A 22,311-nucleotide genomic window follows, 5' to 3' on the forward strand; every position below is an offset into this window, starting at 1 on the left:
CAATAAATGTAGAAAACTACAGCTGAGCCACAGACTATAACTTAATTTAGGTTTCTAATAACTCTTACTGATTATGTACATTATGAGAATAAAATTCATGTAACAACAGGCATATATTACAAGAGAAAATATATTGCATATATTTTGCAGTCCTCCATTATGGCCTAACCACTACAAATAGTCAAACTTTGTAAAAGCACTAGGGATTATGATGTTAAGTTGCTTGGTGTAGCTGGTCAGAAATGCCATTTTGTAATGAGGAAACTGAGGCACAACCAGAACAGCAATTTTCAGAAGAGTATGCAATAACCTCTGGCACGTATGCAAACCACAGATCCTCTTACCATTTCTCTTACAAGTCAGTCGTTACAAGCATATTCATTGATCTCTGCATGTTAAGATACCCTTGGCATAGCTTTCTAAATCATGAGTCCAGAGGAAAAAAGCCTAAAATGTATCTTAAGAGATTTTTATTTTAAAGATCTTCATAAATTCAAAATCATATATGAAGACACAAGTGCAAAACTACTGCAGAGAATTTTATCTAAGCATTAGAAGATGAAGCCTTAAGACCAACAGCAAGAACACACTTTCAGGAACAGAATCAGAGGTAGAAGCTATGGGCAAACTGGATTCTTCCTGAAAGAGAGTGGTACTACTTCATATGTTCCTTTCTAATTGAAATTATTAAAAACCTATGTTAATTCTATGTTGCAAAGTACACTTAAATATATATATTATTTTGATGTCTTTTTTTTAACATTTATATTTACAGTCAATTCACATTTTGAAAATCATATTTCCTTAGGGTAATCTATATTATATTAAGGCATCATTAGAGAGAAAGTTGCTGCCTATCTTTTCCAGCTAATGTTGCAGGGAAAAAAAAAACAACTCTCCAGAGAATAAAAGAATTTCAATATTTATCCTAACATTCTTTAAATCTGTTTTTCCTCCATCTTTGCTTTTCTCATCTTTTTTGTATTCCTGGTTATTATACTGTACCATGCCACGCATATGCCTCTTTCCTTTAATTACTTTTCATACTTACTTGTTCATCCACGTTTTTACTGCTTGTCGCTAAGCAACATGCATAACATTAGGACATACATTCATTTATCTTCGAACACGTTCTACTTCCTATTTGTGTCATTCTTTTCCAATACTTTATCCCATTCAATTTTGCCATTGATTTCCACATTCTTTCATGTCTTGTTCACAGTAACTGGCCTAAAAATACCTATTCAATTTTTAATGTAATTCCTAAGCAGCCCATATAGTTTTTAATACTCAATGTTGATGCTCCTCTTTCATTTTTATCACTATCCAATTACAACAAATAAAAATAAAAACAGTTGATACAGAAGACATTCCATAGTAAAAAGAAAAGTATCTGTTAACTTGCACAGAGGTATGAAGTCAAAGATAGAAGAGAGAAAGGCTACCAAGAGCGGACCCCCTGGAAGGGCAAAAGACCACGAGCTAGCATCTAAGATTCACCGGTCTCATTATGTCGCAGTGTCTTGGAGGTAGATAAAAATGTAAATTAGATGCAGCTATGAAAAAGGAGCTAATGTGGGACTCAAAAAGCAGGATGTCTTGGATAAACCAATTACTTTGGCAATTAGGAAATGGAAAGCTTTGGTCGTGTATCTGTTTCTTGAAATCTGTACAGAATAGGAAGCAGGTTAAATTTAGTAAACTCTCTCTGAACGATTTTTAAGACTATATAGACATCACAGGTGTCTACTTGTAAAAATTCTTATTTACTTTAACAAAAATCAAAAAGCTTGGTTATAAACTATTACAGAATATGAAAGAAATTCAACCACCTGCTATTCTTTCTAGTCATGGAATATTCAAAAACCCAGATGGGTTACTGTAGGGTAAAAAGTGGTTAATAAAAATCCTAAGAAATTAGTCTTGTGAAATAACAGAAGCTGCCAACATCGATCCAATTTTCTCTTTTAGAAAAAAAAAAAAAAAAAAGATGAGCAGAAACAAGATATTTAATGTGTAGAGAAATAATGAAATCTATCCTCCTATAGATTTCCTACATCTTCCCGTCACAATAACCTGATTCCCCAGTGACTTCTCCCTTTACAGTACTTTGTCTTTTCATGTGTCTCACCATTTTCCTTTTTCTTGCATAGCTTCCCGTGTGTTTGGCTGAGTAAGAGGCAGTATCTTCCATAACTGATTGAAGCTATTTTCTATGTTTAAAAACTACCTATATGTAGGCAGGGAGGAACAGAATGGTATATGGTAGTATTGGTCAAAAGTCACAGTATGGAATGAGGAGTCAAGGTGTTTGCCTACTCTGGAGTAAGCAGCATTTTATAATTTTCTTCAGCTAACCTTGTCTTTAAATGTTTCCTGTGAGGAGGAAGGGAAGAGGAATCAACAGATCCATCAACATAATTTCTACTAGCATTTTCTTTACTACATGGCATCATTCATACACCAGCATGATTTAGTCCATGTCAATGTTATACTGACTGCCCTACTTTCTTCAAGTTCTCAATAAATCTATAATGTCAACAAACTTGGCTTTAAATAAAACACTCTATTTTTCCCCATGTTACATATTAGGCTTCTGGCACTTATTAAAAAAAAAAAAAAAAAAAAGCACACATAAATGGTTTTTGTTGTTGTTGCTTTTTAATGTTATTTCTTTGCACCCTGTTTAAATGTGTACTTTTCTCCACTGCTGTCCCTGCAAAGTAGTCCCTGCATAAACTGGCCAACAAAGTTCTCCTAGACCATCAGGGACCACAGGCAGCACCAGCCTTACAACCAAGCCAACCAGATCAGAGAACCATATCTCTCTGGTCACCAAAGAATAAAACAGTCTAAAGGACAAAAATAGTCAAATTTTTACAACCCATTAGTATGGAGAACAGTTACCATGTAAGAACAGTGTTTTTCAAACCCATTGAATTCAAACTACTGACACTGCTTGGGGGAAATCTATGATCTGTGAATACCAATAATATTAGTCACTTGACTTTAGAAGCGACAGACACTAAAATTCATGCCTTCCTCAGGTATCTTTATGCGTACACGTGAGGATGATCATTGTTTACTTTCTTCCAAATGAAGGACACCACCAACTGCAAAAGGAAATTCACTACCAGAAGGGGCCAGCTATGAAAAGCTTCCAGTCCTGAACAGTCAGGATTTCAACTGTGAAAAACAGGATTGAGTCTGTACAAGAGAAGCGCTGTGCTGTACACACATAGGAAAATAAGTATAATACACCCTAAAATCTATCTTCAGCAAAAAAAGAGCAACACTTAAGTGAGGGCAGAAGAACAAATTAGTTAATTATAGTCTTGTTAATTAAATGCATCAGTGACTCCTTACTGACCTTTTTTACTAGACATCTCCACATCATACTCCATTTGAAGTGCTTATGAAGCACAGTTTGTCAGCAGGAAAAAGTTAGTCTGGAGAATTTGTTAACCTTCCAACACAAGAAGCCAAGAGGAAAAGAGTAAATAGTTGAGAAAATTCTTTCAAATAAAACTTGAAATGCTCTTTGAATTACACTTTTTTTTTCAGAATTGTTAGTTTTTCTATATAGAATTAGTATAAGGAACAAGTTATCAGGTTCTTCTACTGGAATAACAGTTGTGCTGAAGAATTCCAGTCATGACATATTATGTGTGTTTATGCATAAATAGATGACCATGCCCCCTGTATATTTGCTAACTTAGGAAAAGAATTCACATCACATTTGGCATTGTACTTCATATACCATATTTGTGTTACTCGGGGGAAAAAAGCAGTCAATAAAGACCTATAGAAAGAAGAAGAGAATGTTCTGCCAAGTTTGCTATTTAGAAGTGTGAGACAAACAGCGGAGTATTTATTAGATGAATCAGGAGACACCGTGAGTTACAGTAGACAAGATGAATCAAAACTATCAAGCAAGAAAACATGCATTGTTCATTCCCCCATTTCCTACAATTCTTTGATTTCAAAAGTGATTAACAATACTAGAAGTATTAGAACAGGGGACAAAGAAAGATATAAAACACAGTAGGCATGGCACTGGTTAACTAGAAATATCCTAAAAAAAAAAAAAAAAAAAAATCCTTAACACAAGGTAGTTATAAAAGGATCATTAATTTTGCTTTGCTAACTGTACTTACCAGCTAAATTATAGAGATCACCAATCCATTTCTCAACAGCAAAACTACATTCTACCTGTGGAATTTGGCTTACTTTCAGCAAGGCTCAAAACTCTCCCAGAAAGTAAGACTTCAAATCAAGGAGGACTTGAAATAATTTCTTTACCTGTTTCCGAAGGCTATTTTACAATAGGGAGCGATGCATTACCTTGAGAAGAACATCTGAATTTGCTCCCCTATGCTTTTTGTGGTGCACGAAATATGACCTTTTCAGGAATGTACTCTCCTGCTTGCAAAGTGAGCACATATTCTGATGCCTCTACTTACATAATTCTGACAAAGGGCTTTCAGTAAGCAGTCAATCAAGTAATTGATTGAAACATAAAACTGCAAAATTTTGCTTTTGCAGAAATTGATTTGCAGTTTCTAAATCAATTCTTTCATACTTCCTATAAGATGTAAATATTTAATCAAGCTTGGTAAACACAACACGTTAACTGGACTAAGAGAAAGGAAAAAAACACTACCCTAACTAGATAGGCAGACTTGGTGAATTCCACATTGTTAGAAGAAATTTGAAATTGGGGAAGGAAAAGTGGAAGGGAATCTCTTCTTCTGAGCTGCCCAACAGCCTTAGGACATTAGGAATGTGCTTCAAAGCTCTAAATCCTACTGGAACTTTATTATTAACTTGGCAGAAAAGTCCCACAAGATAAAAAAAACATTTCCTAAGTTGTCAAAATAATTTTTCAGAAGTTCAGTGTTTGTTAAACATATGTGAGAATTGGGAGCAGATTTAATACATCTGTAATACATATACAGAATATCACAGCAGTTCCCATATCAAGATGGAGAGACTGTGTCATGCCAATTAGACCTAACAGAGGATGTAGACTATTGGTGGCACATCGTATGACAAAAGAATCTTCTGGTTATTTTTTCTTGTTTATTATTGGATCCAGATATAAATAATAATGAAAAGATATTGCATCAGGTTATTCAGATGACACGTTACGTGATGATAGAATTGGAAAATGTAAACTTCAACAGCCTTGGCTTGGCTGTGAAAACAAATAAATTAAAATAATTCAGCTAGAAGAGTCTGTGTACAATGCAGAGAATGAAATTGCAGCTGTTGCACAATTCTAACACACAGAACCTGGATAGGGACAGTTCAACGTTGAAATGGATCTATGAGTTTCATGTGGGAAACTGTAACCATTCATATTAGTGAAAAGTTCCAAAAAAGCATGAGAAAATTCCTAGGAAAAAGGTTGCTGTTCTACAGAAACATGGGAATAAAAATAGCCTGTCTGACAAATAAGCAGTCTCCTCCCCCAACTCACTGCCTATCACAGTGGTCATCATCACATTCCAAATAATAATAATAAAAAAAAAATTATGGAGCACTGTACCCAATAAAAACAGGTGTGTTTTTTGTTGCTGTTGTTGTTTTTCCTATACCTGGTTAATAACCAACATAGACAAAGAAAGAAAAATGGGGAAAAAAAAAAGTTAATTCTTAGGGATGGGATGGGATGAGATGAAAGAATGAGAAATGAAAGGATTGAGATTCTACAAACCACTTACCAACAGTGTAAGAAAATGCCAGGGAAGATTTTTTTTTGCAAAGGAAAATACAATTTAGCATGACTGTTACCCTTTGAATCACTGCTACAGAACAGAACCACAGCATTAAGAAATCTGAAGCCACAATTTCTGATCAGGTCTGAGAGAAGGAAGTCTAGAGTGGGGCAATGAAGGCCTTTTTGTAGAAAGCTCTCTTCAAACAAAATAGTAACACAAGAGGTTATGTTTCTTCAGGATATGTGGCAGGTAAGTACTGTGAGTGCTCAAGGATGATACTAACAAAGGCTCATAACTGACTAGCATTTTATTGGGAATATCTAAAATTGTTCACAATGAGAGGAGACTGAAACCTCTTGACTTCACTGAATCAATGGACTGAATAGAGCTTTCTCTGTACCAACTCGCTGGTAATGACACTGAAGTTCCATGTGAAAGCCACATATGCTCTTTCTTATGTTTAGATGCACTGTATTTGTAAGAGAAAAAGCTAGGAAAGGCACACAGACAACAGAAACAAAGAAAGAGATCGTTAAAAGAACTGGTAATGAAGTTAACCAGATTTGTTAATTCAAATTACCAATACATCAACACTCGGAATTTTTACCTGCAGTACATCAGTGAAGCACCCTCAATCACCCTCTTAGCTATTTTGTTTGATCACTAGATAGTCACAATAGACAATCTTTGTTGGGAGAAAAAATACCATTTATTGTTCTCTTTTTGGCATAGGACTCTTCTTCCCTATCATAGCCTCAGGCCTGAGGTGGACTACTGAGCTCCATGACAATAGTAATCCAACTCCATCTACTGCAGAACAATCTTTTGTGTTGGCACACTGACTTCTTTTTAACCATTCCAGGTTGTGTTCTATAACAGGTAGGTATATTTCTGAGCCTTAAGATCATTTTCCAAATCATTAAGGATAGTCAGGTCTATATGTCTGTCTAACTCGATGTATGCCACAGTCCTTAAGACTGTGAAGGTTTTGGATGCTCAAAATGTTCTTATTACCCAGAGAAACAGAGCTCATTTCTCAAAGATGAAAAGAAGAACTCAGGTTCTGGAATCTGTTGTTTCACACGTGTTACAATTTGCTCAGCAGTAACTCATAAAGTCTCTGGGAAAAGAATAGTACTTTTGCTAAGTACTCTAAGGACTATATACTTTTGCTAAGTATACTGCCTGGTATAATGTGACCCTAGACCTTAACCAACTCCCTCAAGCAATACTGTGACTTCTGAGCTTCTTGTGCTATAGCAGAAATCTTAGAAGCACTGAAACATCTGATCTAACCTTACTGCTGAAAGTAGGGCCTTAGATATCCAGGGCCCTGTGAAGCTGAGCATTCAATATTTCCAGGGAGGGAGACTCCACCACTTCGTTGTAATTTAATCCAGTGTTCATTCTTCACAGCAGTGAAGATTTTTTTTCCCTATATTCAGACAGAATTTCCCCTGAAGCAACTTGTACACATTACCTCATGTACATCCTCGTGCTATACTGGGGTCTTTTTAATTATTATATGACTTTTGGTACTGAAGAATCCTCTAACATGATCAGTGTACCAAAAACAAGACACAGCATGTGTTCAGGGGTATCTGTAATCTTATTTTTTTCAAGGATTCCATGATTAAAAGGTGCTCTTTTTATGAAACTTATTTTAAGAGAATTTGCACAATATACAAAATACTTGGAGGAAAAAAAACAGTGGCTAAATTTTAAACATAGAGAAATCATCTTAAACTATTTAATCAGGATTTATGGCATGATGCTTTTCACGCTTCTGAGAGAAATACTACAACAAAAGAATACAATAGATATCAGTCTCATTAAGCAAATAATTCTGTGAATAGTTGAACTTTTGATGCATGATTTCCTGTAGATCTGCATCTTAGAGTCTACGATGAAATCTTTGCCTGAAGCTTCTCTGCAGTTAGGCCTTTATTGGGTCTTACTTCCATGTAGACTCTCCAGTAAGATTCAATATCTCACGTAAATGGCCCTTTCCTCTGCTGGGGGCACTCACATTATCTCTCTCTTCTTCTTTGTTCCCCTATTTTTATGAATTTTGTGGAAATCCAATTATTTAATTTTATCTCAGCTCTTTGTGATATTTTGCTGAAACCAGCTTGTAGGTTCCAAAGGTATCAGTGAGAGGACGCCCATCATCATGCTAGCCTTATAAGAAGTCAGTTAAAAACTCACAGAAATTCTTTTAATGCTGAAACATTAAGACTTTTATAAACCTAGTCAAATTCAGAAAGATAGGGATTGCTGGGAGTCATTTAAATGCTATTATTAATATTTTACTCTTAATTTAAACAAAATACCAAAGATGTAGCAAAAGTCACTGTGCAGCTACCTCAGAAACAGCACGATGCCAATTAACATGTGAGTAGTTATTAAATCAAGTTTTAACTTAATCTGTCATATTAAAAGCAAGTGTTGTCATCAGGTATTTTTTAAAGTTGCTATTAATTTAAGCTTTTTTAGAATGCAATATTACAATATCCTCTTTTTAATTTTGATGCTGATTAGTTTTTTTATAATGCAGCAGAGATTGTAAGAAAAAAAAAAGAACAAAAAATAAAACTAAGATAACTGGCTGACAATTTGACATGAGGGGTGTTCTTTTATTATGCTGCAGACAGGCTCATTTTTATTTTTTGTCACACTTTTTTTCTACCATAAAGGGACCCTAGACTTTACAAAAACTTCTTTGTTGCAAAGTTGTTGCTATTAATATTACCTGATATTGATTTAAAAAAAAAAATCATCTGGTTTTCAGTCTGACAGCATACATCACAGATACAAGGTGCCATTCACTTTGGTAAAAATCTTTTATTCTCAACTCTGGAGAAAAAATCTACTTTTATTAAAAAGTATGCTCTGAAAGAACTTAAGGAACATTTTTGCCTGTACTGTAGATGTGCAAGTCTAGTTTTAAATGAACAAGAATTGTTGTAATCTAATAGCTGTTTAGTAGTTTACATGGTTTTTGTTGGGTTTTGTTTTTACATGGATTTTGTTGGGGTCAGTCTTTTTGCTAGTTTCTACCATCCAATGCAATCAAGCAAACTGAACAAATCTAAGCTACTGCTAAAAGACCTGCTTCACAGTTGAAAGTGAGACAAAAAAAAATATGTGCTGCTGCTAACCCAGTTGTTACTCCTTCAAAAAAAATCAATCTTTGATGTTGTGAATTTGGTCTATTTTATAGCTGACATGCTTTAATATTTTTAATTGTATATCACAGTTTTATCCTATCTGAAATAAAACGTCTTAAAAGAGAGCCCTGAGGATATTACCAGCTAAGCACTTATTGTGGCATTAGCACATCTTAGTAAGTTGTAATACCGTCGATGTAATATCGTAACTGACCATGTGCATATTCCTACTCCACAGCAATGCTATACAGTGACTTATTTAAATTTTCTAGTGTAATTGCAAATATTTGTTCAGATATATCTTCAAAAATAGAAATAGTATAATTTTTTAATTTAAATACTTTTACTTCACAGGTTTAGCTTTAAAATATTTTAATATTTATTTTATGCAGGAGCTTCTCTCAAATGAGAAAAAAGTATGCTGAATTATTCAGAAGGAATGAGTGTGTAAACGCAGCATCTCGTATGCTGCATGAAACACTCACATGCTTGGTCTCAAACCTGCAAAAATTCATGTGTGTGATTATTTCAATTATTTTAGAAGTCTTTGTCTCTTCAGTTATATGGGAAATTCAGTATAGAGGAAATTTTACACAAAATTTTCAATGAATTTTCTGAAGGATTAGGAAAATAAATAAACTTGGGCCACGACAGCTAAAAAATTTATTTCAAATCTTTGTTAGGATGGCCTTGTGTCAGATTTATTTATAGGGAGAGCTCCATACTTTCAGTAGGTGTGATATTAGTGTATATCTGTACAAAAGGAACAGTATGCCTAGTTCCTGTTAGAGTTAGCTAGATGTGATTTTGATAGACAAATGTTAGGATTCATGAAAAATTTGAATTTACAGTAGTATACTGGGTCTGGCTAGGATGGAATTAATTTATATCATAGCAGTCTCTATGGTGCTGTGTTCTGGATTTGTGACTGAAATAGTGTTGGCAACATACTAGAATTTTGGCTACTGCTGAGAAGTGCTTGCCCAGCGTCCAGGCTTTCTTCTTCCAACTCCCCACCTTGTAGTCTGGAGGTGGCCAAGAAACTGGTAGAGGACACACCTGAGACAGCTGACCCAAAATGACCAGAGGGATATTCTGTATATATAGGGGGAGTATTTGTGTTTATGGTGATTATTAGTTGCTGGTCAGGGTCAACCCACCACAAGTAGCAAAGTTGTTAGGTAACTGGATTACAAAATCAGTAACATATTTATAGATTAGAAAACAAACCAAAACACATTATTAACAATTACCAAAAAGATGTATCTATCAATAGGTGTTCAGGATTTTCTACAAAATATTTTTGACCATACATGTTTTCTCAAAAAGTATCAACCCACCAAGGCAGAACTTGAGACTCAGACAGTCTTAACTGTGTGTATCGCCTCCCTGTGTAATCAATAATCAAACAGGTAGTGCCTTGAAAAACAAGAACTTGTGTTAGGATACACTTCACAAATGCCAGTTAAGGACAGGTAGTAGAATCTGTTGGCTTATTTTTACTTCGTGTCTTCCTGGAATGAGACACTGGTTATAGAAAAACAGTCTTAACTCCAGGCCCTGATAGGAGATAATAAGATGCTGAGCCAGGTTCTTTCCACTTTGATGTTCAGCCTGGCTTGCCATCTTGTCTTACCAGTTTTAGGGCAATAGTTAATTATTTGTGGGCATGGGAAAAAGCTTTTAACTGCTGATTTGAAAAAAATGTACATATACAGATATGCATGGGTAGACAAAAAAATTGATCTTTTCTATTAGAGATGGCTCTCAGGAGGTAAAGGAAAAGATGTGTGTAGGTGATGAAGTGTGATAATATGAAAGGCTGCAAGACAGTTGCTTAAGAAACAAGAACAACAAAGGAATAAACTACTGCAGGCATCACCAGAGCTGGAATGACATTGTACTGTGTACTACGTTTCCACGGCAACTAGCCATAGGAAGATGAATGTTTCATATTCACCGTGCTCCGCAGTACATATCTATAAATCAAACTTGCATAAAAGAGCATAAGATTTCTTCCATGGGGTGGCTCTGAAAACCAGGTTATTTTCTCATTGTTAGATAATTACATGAAAGAAAAACGAGACAATTAGGTCATTTTTTCGTATGGAAAGTACCAATACACACAGAAGTACTAATATACCTCTAGCGTGCCATCCTATCAATCTGAGAGTACAGCAGCATAAAATGCAGATCACAAACGCCTTCATTTCTTCCTTGAGATCTGCTTTACGCTTGCCAGCTTTAAAAGCTGTAGGAGACTTTTCTGTCCACTTTTGTATTTGAGGACATTTTTCATCGTTTATAGGCTCACTCACATTCACGTGTGATTGGCTGTCAGCTTATTTCTGTTACCATTTCCATTATCAGAGCCTGAGGATTTAGCACACAAATACTGACTTTCTCTAAACAAATAGTACAGCTAAGACAAACATTTTCTTAGCAGCCATAATTAATAATATTGCATCGTTCTAGTTCATATTCACATTACTTTTTTTTTTTAAGAATTCAGATCCTGCTTTAAAAGACACGTTCACTTACACCCAGCAATTTATCACAAATTACTATTGCAAAGGACGTGTCACATTTCATATCCATGTTGCAAAACGCAGAACAACAGCATTATTATATTCTGTGCTACCCATTAAGAAGAGCCCCGCCATGAAAGAGCAGATCATCACATCATTTACCTCAGAAGGTACTTTTGCAACTCAACAAAGAATGTCGAGTTTTCACGGTACGATGGCATTTCAATCAGGTACACACCAGGTGCATGATAAGCATTTGAGCATTTTGTTCAATATAAATGCTGTATTAACACAGAAACAAGAAATATTACACTACTGTAAACCTAAAATTTTGGCAAGATTAGGGGCAGTTAATAAAAAAACTGAAAATTCAACCACATTCTGTGAAACTTTAGCAACAATTAACTGCCAAATATTACTGACGTTTGTAGGAAAACAATTCATCAGGAGAAATAATATCTACACTAAAACTGTTTTATCAGGAAGAGATGAGAATATATTTGGTCTTATTCCCATGGAATTAAAAGTAAAAAATAAAAATGCCCACTTACTGTACTCAGAAACAATGCCGATTTTTTTTTCTTTTATAAAACAGAGCACTTAATACCACCCCCTCCTGAAATGCTATTACCAATTCATCTTTATACATTAATAAAAGAATATGCAGTGTTAAAGTAAAACAAACGTATTAACTGTGTATTTCATAGCTCTGTGTTCCAGCAAATACAGTACAGTAACAGATCACAAACTCTGTACTGAGTGTGCAAGGCCTGAGGACTAAAACTTGTCAGACTTGGTCTGAGCTTGCTTGACCTGCCTGGAGCTTTTTAGTTGCTTTATCTCTAACATCAGTTCTTTTAAGAATCAGGTGGCTAGGCCTAATTTGTTCTTCTTATGTTTATACAGTATAAGCACAGTTTTATATAGACAGTAGTAACAAGAATTTCTTCTATGTAAAATGAAATATTTATGAGTTCAAGATAATGATGTACTGTTGAGAAATACAGACCTGGCTTGATAGCAGAGACCTTCAGAAGTAAGACAGCATATAGAGCAGAAGAATATAGGCCTAGGGTATTAAAATGCAGGGCACAGGCTAACACTGGAGGACCAAGACTATAAACAACTCACCAAGTGTCAGTTAAAGAAACGCAGACACAGGAGCTATCCCAAAACAGCTTTACAGAAGAGAGCAAAGAAGTATCTAAAATATGTAGTATGTGCCATATATAATAAATTTGGATACAACATGGGTTTGCAGACCAATGCAAAAAGAGGAAGGTGTAAAAGTGTGTCAGCAGACACATTAAAATGACCCTAAGCACATGATGGAGTGAGCGAGGAGAAATCACCTTCATGAGAAATATGTTACTCATTTTGAAGTCAGAATAATGGCAATTCACCCTACCCTGCCCACCTTAAACCTGTCACCACAGAACCAAAAGGGGCAGTGAAAGACTTGGAATAATGCCAAAAAGGAGTAGATGTTAGGAAATGTGTTTGATGTATTTAACTGTATTATTACTGAGATTTTTTTTCTAATACAGTCTTCTTTAGTTTTATTTTTCTGTAAATATTAGATTTGTACTAATAATTATTCTTCGACTAGATTGCTAAGATTTCAATTTATTAACAATAAATTTTTGCTTTATGTATCAGGTACATCTCTTTTTAGCCATACCATGATTTTGAGTGTTAGAGTTGCTGTAGAGGTAAGATAGGAACAAGTACATTGATTCATCTGACAAATACCTATGCACCAAATATTTCCTCTGGCTTTCTTTTCATACAGTTTTAACCCAATTGTACAATTTAAGGCAAAAGTCTTAGTTCTGTTTCCCTACATGAAGTTCAAGATACACACTGAGAGTTACAAGAAACATCCAAAAGGGATGTGTATCTAAACGAGAATTTAGAAGGACTCTCATTCCAAATTACTGTTCTGAAGAGTTCCAGGCAGATTTGACCTGTGCAATCCTATGGAAATGTGTATTACTCAACACTATTGTGCAATTTCTTTCTGGAGTAGCCAAACGAACATGCAAATTTCTTTTTGAAAAATAATTTTTTCTATGTTTCTTTTCTTGTTTCAAACCTCATCCACAAATATGCAATCACAAGTTGCAATTGCTGGACTGTGTTACTCACTGATTAACATGCTAACGTTAGAATTGCTGTTGATTGTGACATGCCTTCTTCCCTAGTTGTATGGTATACTGCAACATTTGTGGTATACTTCTCTTCATTTAATAAATTCATCATGATTATGATTGAAATTCAAAATTGGGAAATTTCATGGAAAACTGCACATAACCTATTTTAAAGATGGACCTCAGCAACCTACCTGATGCCATGCCTTCAAAAGTGTAGCACTTCTTTCAGTGCCTGAGTTACTACCAAACAAATCATTCATATCACAAAAAGAAAGTTTTACCCTTTGCAATGCAATGTTTTCCAAAACACTTTTGAAATAATGCTTACTTGCAACTGCTGCGGTAAAATCATTTTTTTTTTTTTTATGATCCACAAATAACTCTCAAAATTTTACCCTTTCACTCCTCAGCCAAATCTTACAAGATACAGATGCACTAGTTTTCAACTCTAAATTTTTCAAGAGACAGCTCCTGAATGTAGATTTCCTGATTACAGGAGGAAAAATTAAAAGTAAATAACTCTTGGTTTCTTGAGAAACAGTTCAGGCAACAATTTACTTCCTGTATTTAATAGTATCTATTATTTTATTGTATGTATCATATATATTATTTCTATTTATTGTGTTATTTTTATATTAAAGTATTTTGTTTAATTTTATAATATTCATTATTAAAGGCATTTACATAATAATGTGCTGAAGCCCGTATCTTCAGTTGCACAAAAAATCTAATCATTTCAATTTACTGAAACATATATAGCAAAAAGATTGCTAGGCAGGAAAAAGGATCTCTCTGTTTGTCTTACCTGAAGGCTGCAGGTACGACTCTTCCAGATATTTTCGGAGAAACAGAATTGAAGGTTTTCCTGAAGTCTTCAAAAGTCAAAGATCCTCTACCTTTTAAATTAAGATTAGACATGAGAAATAATACAAATTAGCTTAAAACAAACAAACAAACACTTCTTAATACAATTATGTTTGCACAGGAGCTAAACAATTCACATTTCTGAAATGATTATACACTTTAAGTTATTGTACTTGCAAAAATATTTTAGGATGGCTACATCATATTGATAAGCAGTCTCAGAAAGATTTTATACTCAGAAAGGATTTTAAAGTTCCTTTGTGCCAGTGTGAAGTCTGTTCAAAAGTACTACCTAAAATATCCACAATTCTCTTATTTAAAATATTTCATTTTAAAAGTAGATATTTTGAATTGAAATTCAGACTTGTGAAACTTTGAAAATATATACTCTCAAATATGTCAAATCATATCTGAAATCTATCATTTTCATTGACATGCTAGTCACTATGAGCACTGTTTCAAAAAAAAAAAAAAACCACTTTCTTCCATAAAACCTTTCTCCTTCAGTTCAATCCTGCTGAAGCTCCTGAAACATATCAGTAATATCAACTGATCAGTCACTTAGGTTATAAATTCACTTCCAGATCCAACTGGAAATAAAGCACCTCAAACCGTGCTATTACAGATGGTGTGCAGCAGATAGCAAGACAAACAAAGGCACAGTGCTTGAAACAGTTAAGTCCTTTGAAATAACTCACTAAAAATAACACTTCAAAAGCTACTTTCAGTTCACAGCAAAAAGCTGCAGTGAATGCTCATCTGATCATCCCAACATCTGATCTGCCATATGTTTCATTTTCACATGTTTTAAGGGCCATAGTCCTATCTCAGGTCAGGAAGAAACCAGGAAAGGATCACCTTCGTGTCTATTTGCTCAGAGGCTTTTTTCCTTTTGGTGATGGGAAATCCTCTTTGCTGGCTAACAGGAACAAAAAAGAATCACCACATCTACTTCACAAAAAGAACTAGAGAAAATTCATGTTGCTTTGGTTTCCCTTCCTTGATCTATCATGAGAAGTGAAAAAGATCTACAGCCATCACCAAGGACAGAAATGTCTGAAGTATGTGGCATAAATATATGAGGGCGACACAGGAGTAAGAGTAACAGAGAAATAATGAGAGGTAATAACAGCAAGGAGGGAGGGTGAGTGGCTAGAGGTTTCTTTCAACAGCTGGAGGAGCCCAGTACAACAGACAACCCAGAGCTACCAACTAGAACGTTGCAGCCTACTGAGCCCGAGTTTATTTAATACTAACATCACCATCTTTGTTACTCTGGTAGTTTTTCACTTCATGTGGCAACATCCACAACACCTCATCTTTACCTCTTCTTCTTTCCTTCAGATGTTTTGTTTTGCTTTCTTATTTTAGAATTAACACTCAAAATGTTTCAAAGAAGGAACTTACTTTGCACATCAAAAGCTGTGAATATTTGCCTTGTTTTACTGTTGTATAGTTGTGCAGCTTTCCTTGCACTCATGAGATCTAAAAACTTTTCAAATAATATACCTGGAAAAATGGAAATAAATCTCCTTGAAAAATGTCAGTTTTATTTTCCTCATTCAAAACATGTATTACTACGGTCTAATAATTACAATTCATTTTAATTACAAGAATAAATACAAAAATAAAAAAGGAAATAAAAGTCTTCAAAGTTGGCTCATGCAAACATTTCAATGTCTATTTAAATTTCTCATTATTTTCTGTATTTGACTTATAATGTATCTGTGTACTTCTACTAAGTTCTTGTAATCTTTCATCTCATCTTTCCTTGAACTGGAAAGAAATGTTGGACTTTTCTCAGTCAGAAGCACTTGCATGCCATGGATAAAGTTCCATAGATGCTGCATAAACAATGTATCTGGCATCATTCCCAGCACTGAGAGAACTCTGAAATAATCAGATATAGATTCCTACGAGAGTCACACTAAAATTGAGCGTAAACATGGATTGTTTATTCCGCCTGTGTACTATGTTGAAGTCTTTACTTGTACATTTATCTTATCCTTTTAATGAATGAAAACTGAAAGAAATTTAAAAAGCAAACCCACTTTGCAAGTACTGTTTGAATTGACCACTTGTTCTAAAACTGAACTAAAACATAAAATTTAGAAACAAAATTCTGCCCCCCAAACTTTAGGTCTCCTCGTGAAATATGCAGATATATGTATACAAGAATTTCTGCAGATACAGTTTTTGGCAAATAAAACAACACTTTGGCTCAAAATTCAAACACTGTTTAATATTTTTCTCATATCCTTCTAATACATGCTTTATGGTCATTTTTAACAATTTAATTTTCATAAGAAGGTGACATAACTGTATTCTGCAGGATTTTTCAATTTATTTATTTATTTATTTATTTAATCTAATAACATAACAAAAGCTCTGCACTTCTCTTTCTTTTGATTCATTCAGATTCTATTCTTTCTGCAGTGGCTCAAAAGCACAGCTCCTTCAGCTCCACCTGCCGTCTCAATTCAAATCTTAGACTCCAAGCCTACGGCTTTCTGGTGCTTCTTTCCTTATTTCTTCTTGAAAAATCATACATTAAGAACTATTATAGTCTCAGTTTCCAGGATTACAAAGACATGCTGATTTCAACTGCTAGGCTCTGTACACGCACAATTTCTTTAATAACAGAGGTTGCCTAAACATACTGAACTTGCCTGCATGAACAGCTTTCCATTCAATTGGATAACTATGGAAGTGAAACCATAAAAAGCAATATGAGATTTCCATCCATTTATTTTTTCTCTTTCAGAGTAACATACAAGCCCAGAAAATTATAGTATACAATTTTCCTTTTATAGAATGACTCCTATAATAGAGTGCCGCCTATTCATTGATCTTGAGAGTTGGCAATTTATGTGCTACTATAGCAGGCTGTAAAGCTATCTCAAACCCACAAAAAGGTCATGTTAACGAAATATTCAAACCATTTAGACATTGACAAATCCATAGTCTATCTTTATGTATTTATTCGCTTATTTTGGTTCAGGCATTCATGTGTGGCTTTTATCTTGAAAAAATCCAAGTTAAATCTTTATCATCTATTTTTGCTTAAACTAAAAATTTGAAAGTAAGGGTGAGATTTAATGAACACAGGATTAGGCATCAATACAGAATACGGAGACACAGCCCTCACAACACCCTTCAAATGTACCAGCACAAATTCTTGTGGGCCATGTGGTGAATTGGATGAGTTTTCTTGATGAAAGCAACCATTTTTTTCACTACTTTTATTTTTTACAAGAATCTGTACAATCTCTGTAATCTCTACAATTTGCCACATGGCCCCACTGGCACAACTGATAAGGTTGAGGACCAGGAAAAAAAAAAAAAAAAAAAGCAGAACTATGTGAATGGGGGTGTTGTTACAGAAAGAAACACTTACTGAATTGAACTGTGCTGTAAGACTTGTGTATTTGCTCAGGTGGAACTATATCAAAAGAAAATATTTTTTTAATGAAAATCTTTTACATTACTCATCAACTCAAACACCAATATTTTAATTGTTTTTCTCTGTCACTGATCTATATAACATTAAGAAATGCTACTTTGAGAACCAAGTGAATTCCAAGTTAAATTTAACACATTAGCACTAAAAATATTCCAAAACTAAATGAAATCTTATAATCCTCTATAATAGCTACGGTCAGCTCATTTATCATTAATCTACCTCCAGTTTTTCAAAACTCTAGAGACCAAGCTTCAGACTTTTATTTTATTTTTTAAAAAGTATGAATGAGAAATGAGTGGAGATCATTGACTGATTAGTGTTTGTATGTTACCTGAATTTTCTGGTTTCACAGAAAACATTACTGCATCCACCTCCACCTAGAACACAGAAGATACAACACAGTGGTTTTCTACAGAAGTGATAAATCTGAATTCTTGTATGTTTTCCATTTTATAAGAACAGTATGTGACTTCTCTAAATGCTGATCTCATAGTAATACATATCATACTACAGTGTTATCATCTATGCCATTTAAGTAAGAAAAGATTTAAAGCTAAGATTTTAAATCTAAATGACGTGATGAAAACAAAAAGACTGACTTTTCAGAACTGTATTCGGAACTGACCTAGAGATTACTGGCAAACGTCTTTGAACAATTTAAGGAACAAAAAGGGAGTGTATATCTAAAAAAGCACAGACGTCCACTTTGGGCTCTGTTCATACTGCTTTTTAGCATGACTGCGTTCATGAATCCAAGCTCTTGCATCTATGCTATTAGAATACCAGACCACACATACTTGCAGCACTGAAACATTTCAATGGGAGTAGACAAGGCTTTGGCAGCTTTCTAAGTATAGTCCATTCTGGAGAATGGACAAGCCAAACATGCTGTGACCAGTTAACCTAAGCCTATAGTCCATTTGGCCTGCAATACTTTTCACAGCCTGTGTTGGACAAATAGACATGGGAGTCCTTTTCAGAAAGCTTTAATAAGATGTGCCAGAAGAGCAGCTGGAGTTAGTGAGCAGCCCTGAGCTCAGATTGCCTTTCTGGATGCCAAGGTGTCCTGCTGTTGGCTTCTTGATCAGCAGCAGATGCTGAGCTACAGGTGTCCTGATGTGAAGGCATGGAGTTGGATCAGGGAAAACACTGGGCGTTTTTTTGGACACTGGACACCCAGGCACAGTGTAGAGCTCTTTTAGTTAGATCTGAATGTAACATGTAGTACAGTGAGTGAAACTTCAGCTTGGAAAACAAAATGCTTTCATGGCTACCATTCCTGCAGTACCTTCTTTTCATTTGAAACAACACCTGAACGTGCAGTTACCTAGCTGAATGGGTGTTGAAATACGGCAGCACCTTACATCAGTTAAAATATTCTGGGGGAAAAGGGGATGACTGAAACAAACATTCAGATATAAAAAAACAAGTATTATGTCACCCAGGAATGACGCCCAAAATGCTACTAGTTACCAGAAAAGATGATTCCTATGTGCTGATAAATATATCAGATGTACATTTAGTCAAAAAATCAGGCTCACCTCTTTCCATTTTCATATATTCCTAGTTACCTCTCTCAGAAGGCTTAAGTTTAACAGTAGACAGCTCAGAATCTCTTTGAATAAGCACACAATTACAGTATTTTATAAAAAATAAAATAGAATTTTGTTAAATTACAATTAATGATTTTGAAAAAGCAAGTGGAGTAAGAATGTGATTCAAATTTTTAGGTCCTACTTCCTCCAGTAAAGAGTTCATTGCTGACATCTTGTGGGTAACGTTAGAATAACTTTTAATTTATAGAATAAATGAAAGCATGACCAAAAAAGATGAAGTAACAATTTACTAAAAATGTGGTTGATTGATTGCAGTTAATTATGCTAAATAAATGTCATTTCTACTGAAAAGAATTTTGTTAGTATGCAGTGTAGTTGAGTAAACGGTTTTGCCTCAACAAGTAACATATACACAACATTCCCTACTTCTTGGAAAAGCTGTCAGAAGTATTCTATTTGTCAGAGCTATTCTTTGTGACTTCTAAAGAAATATAAGGGCTGTATTTAGTCCTTGATTTCAATCATTTTGACAACAAGGTAAAATGCACAATAACATACTCAAGAACTAGATACTAACAATCAATTTTTAGGGCCATGACCTGCATTTGGTTCCTATCTGTTGCATAGAAGTTATGTTTCTCATAAGTATATTAAAAACAACCAAAATGTTGCAGAGAACACTCACAATGCATAGCCATCAGCAAAACATATGGCACAGCCATGAACCATAGCTAGTGAAAGCCACAAAGGGAAGTACCTGTCAACCCAGGGCTTTTACACTAAGCAGCCACTGGATAAAGAGCAACAGTTGCTGGAACTGCGACCACTTAAGGAGCTAGCAAAACCACTAGAGGACAGAATCACCCCTGGAACAAGTGTTTTTAATTAATTTTTGTGCAGCTGCACAGACAGAATAGTCTACAGCCAGGTGGTCATGGCACTGTCTAGAGACATAGCAGGTGTAACTTGGCACCTTTACAAGAAGAAATAACTAAACCTGCACCTCATTTCTTCCTGGGAGTCCTCCACTTCTATTCTCTTCCCATAAAGGAGCCATCAGTGACTTACACACAGAAACTCCTCGCGTTTGAATGCCTTAATCAAGCTTTGAGTACTCCTACCAGAAGAAACATTCAGAGAATATAAGAGAAGAACAGCTAATTTTAACACAAATGTAAGAACAGACAGTGGAAGATAGATAAGGGGAAACTGAGCGTTTTCAGAATCCAGCAGTTAAGGCTCACTTTAGAAGCCTAAATTATTTTTAGATCTGAACCTAGCTCTCTGGGAAAATATTTACTCATAGTTGAAACGTATCAGAGATTATTGCTTTCACAGTTAAATAAAACATTTCTATGTTTTTTATATTAACTGATCATATACAAAATTTTATCTATGACCTTGTTAGGCTATTTTCTGAAAATATGTGAAGAAAAAAGAAATACGTAATTATTCACAAGTAACCCCTTGAATATTGCTCAAACTGCAGAAGAAAGATGAATCATAATTTCTATGCTATATATACATGATAACATACTGGTCAAGCTTGTATTGTCATGGCATGAGAAAGACAAACTCGCTGACATACATGTATTTATTTCAAAGTCTTGTATGTGTTCTTTGTATTTGTTTCGAGATCACTTACAGTACTAGAGTAGAAATTTAATTTCTGGAACTGCGTTAAGCCATACAATTTATTGTGTACCTTCCTATGAGTACGGCGTACCCAATGCATGGTTTCTCTCAATAAACTTTTCTTTTGTTTAGATTTTCATACTGAGGAAGATATATATTAGAGAAGTCAAGATTAAACACGTCCAGCTTTCACTTGAATCCAAAAATAGGTGTTTTTGAGAATACCAGTTTATTATTAAGATATACACATCTTCTCATCTAGTGAAACTACTGAGTAAAGAAATAGAGTGTACCACTAATAAAACATAATAATTTTGACCGAATATCTTGATCAATAAATACAATGCATCCTTCTGCTCAGTCTACAGGATACATTCTCAGCAGGAAAGTGCTTGATTATTTTCTTGTGAAATAAATATCCCCAGATAACAAAATCACTTCAAAAAATCTATAGGTGTTTCTGTTTACCCCAATTAAATTATACAGACCATTCAGGAAACAGTGTTCTCAGTAGTAAGACATCTATATATGCTGGATCTTACATAGACCAGATCTTCAAAACATAAAACAAAAAAGTATATATACCTTTGAGGGCTTGTAACCGAACAACAGTAACACTGCAACTTTAAAGTCCTCTCTGCTTAAATACTTTTTTATCTTCATCACACACTGCAAAAACCTGCGGGAAAAAAAAATAAAATAAAAAAATGATTTGGGTTAAAAACCAATAAACCTGACCAATTTTTTTTTTTTTTTTTTTTACTTAGAATAATTGTTATAGGAAAAATAAAATAGTTCACTTGCTGAATGAACTATGCTATAAAAAAAAAAAAAAAAAAAGTGAAGAAGTGAAGATTAGTCCCATCTCTGTCAGAACTCTGTTATGGTAGCTGAAGGACTAAGACCAGACAATTTATTTTTTTTGTTGTTGTTGAAATAAATTCTTATGTGCTTAAGAAAAGCCGTTTTGTAAACTTAGAAGATATTGGTACAGACCAATACAAACCAAATCATATTAAATTTGTTTCAGTAGGATGTTTTCTCTTGAAATATGCATGCATGCTTAATTCCTCACTGAAGTTCCTGTATAGACAGCAACTATAGGACTGAGAGACTGGAAAGCAAGTGTAGTTAGGAGCCATCAAATTTTCTGAAGAACTTTTAGAAAATACTGTTTCCGTATCTATGCTTAGATAAGAAATTGAGCACAAAACGTGTA

The 22,311-nt window shown here is 34.6% G+C and overlaps 1 protein-coding gene across 3 annotated transcripts in view; it reads right to left on the minus strand.

Annotated features, from left to right (window-relative positions):
* The window catches only part of EFCAB11 (EF-hand calcium binding domain 11), a 57,326-nt gene that overhangs the window by 34,804 nt on the left and 211 nt on the right, over window positions 1-22,311 (minus strand). Inside the window, exons 2-6 of one of the 3 annotated variants that reach the window (XM_035328602.1) lie at window positions 21,678-21,771; window positions 18,233-18,278; window positions 15,846-15,947; window positions 14,380-14,470; window positions 11,882-13,470 (exon numbers count right to left, since the gene is read on the minus strand). In XM_035328602.1, the coding sequence (XP_035184493.1) occupies window positions 13,356-13,470; window positions 14,380-14,470; window positions 15,846-15,947; window positions 18,233-18,278; window positions 21,678-21,755 (432 nt within the window). In that variant the 5' untranslated portion in view covers window positions 21,756-21,771 and the 3' untranslated portion in view covers window positions 11,882-13,355. Of the gene's footprint in view, window positions 1-11,881; window positions 13,471-14,379; window positions 14,471-15,845; window positions 15,948-18,232; window positions 18,279-21,580; window positions 21,772-22,311 lie in introns of those variants that run through there. The other 2 variants (XM_035328604.1, XM_035328603.1) reach the window with 2 other exon arrangements.

The sequence above is a fragment of the Oxyura jamaicensis genome, chromosome 5 (assembly GCF_011077185.1).
Source record: "Oxyura jamaicensis isolate SHBP4307 breed ruddy duck chromosome 5, BPBGC_Ojam_1.0, whole genome shotgun sequence".
Classification (NCBI taxonomy): Eukaryota; Metazoa; Chordata; class Aves; order Anseriformes; family Anatidae; genus Oxyura; species Oxyura jamaicensis.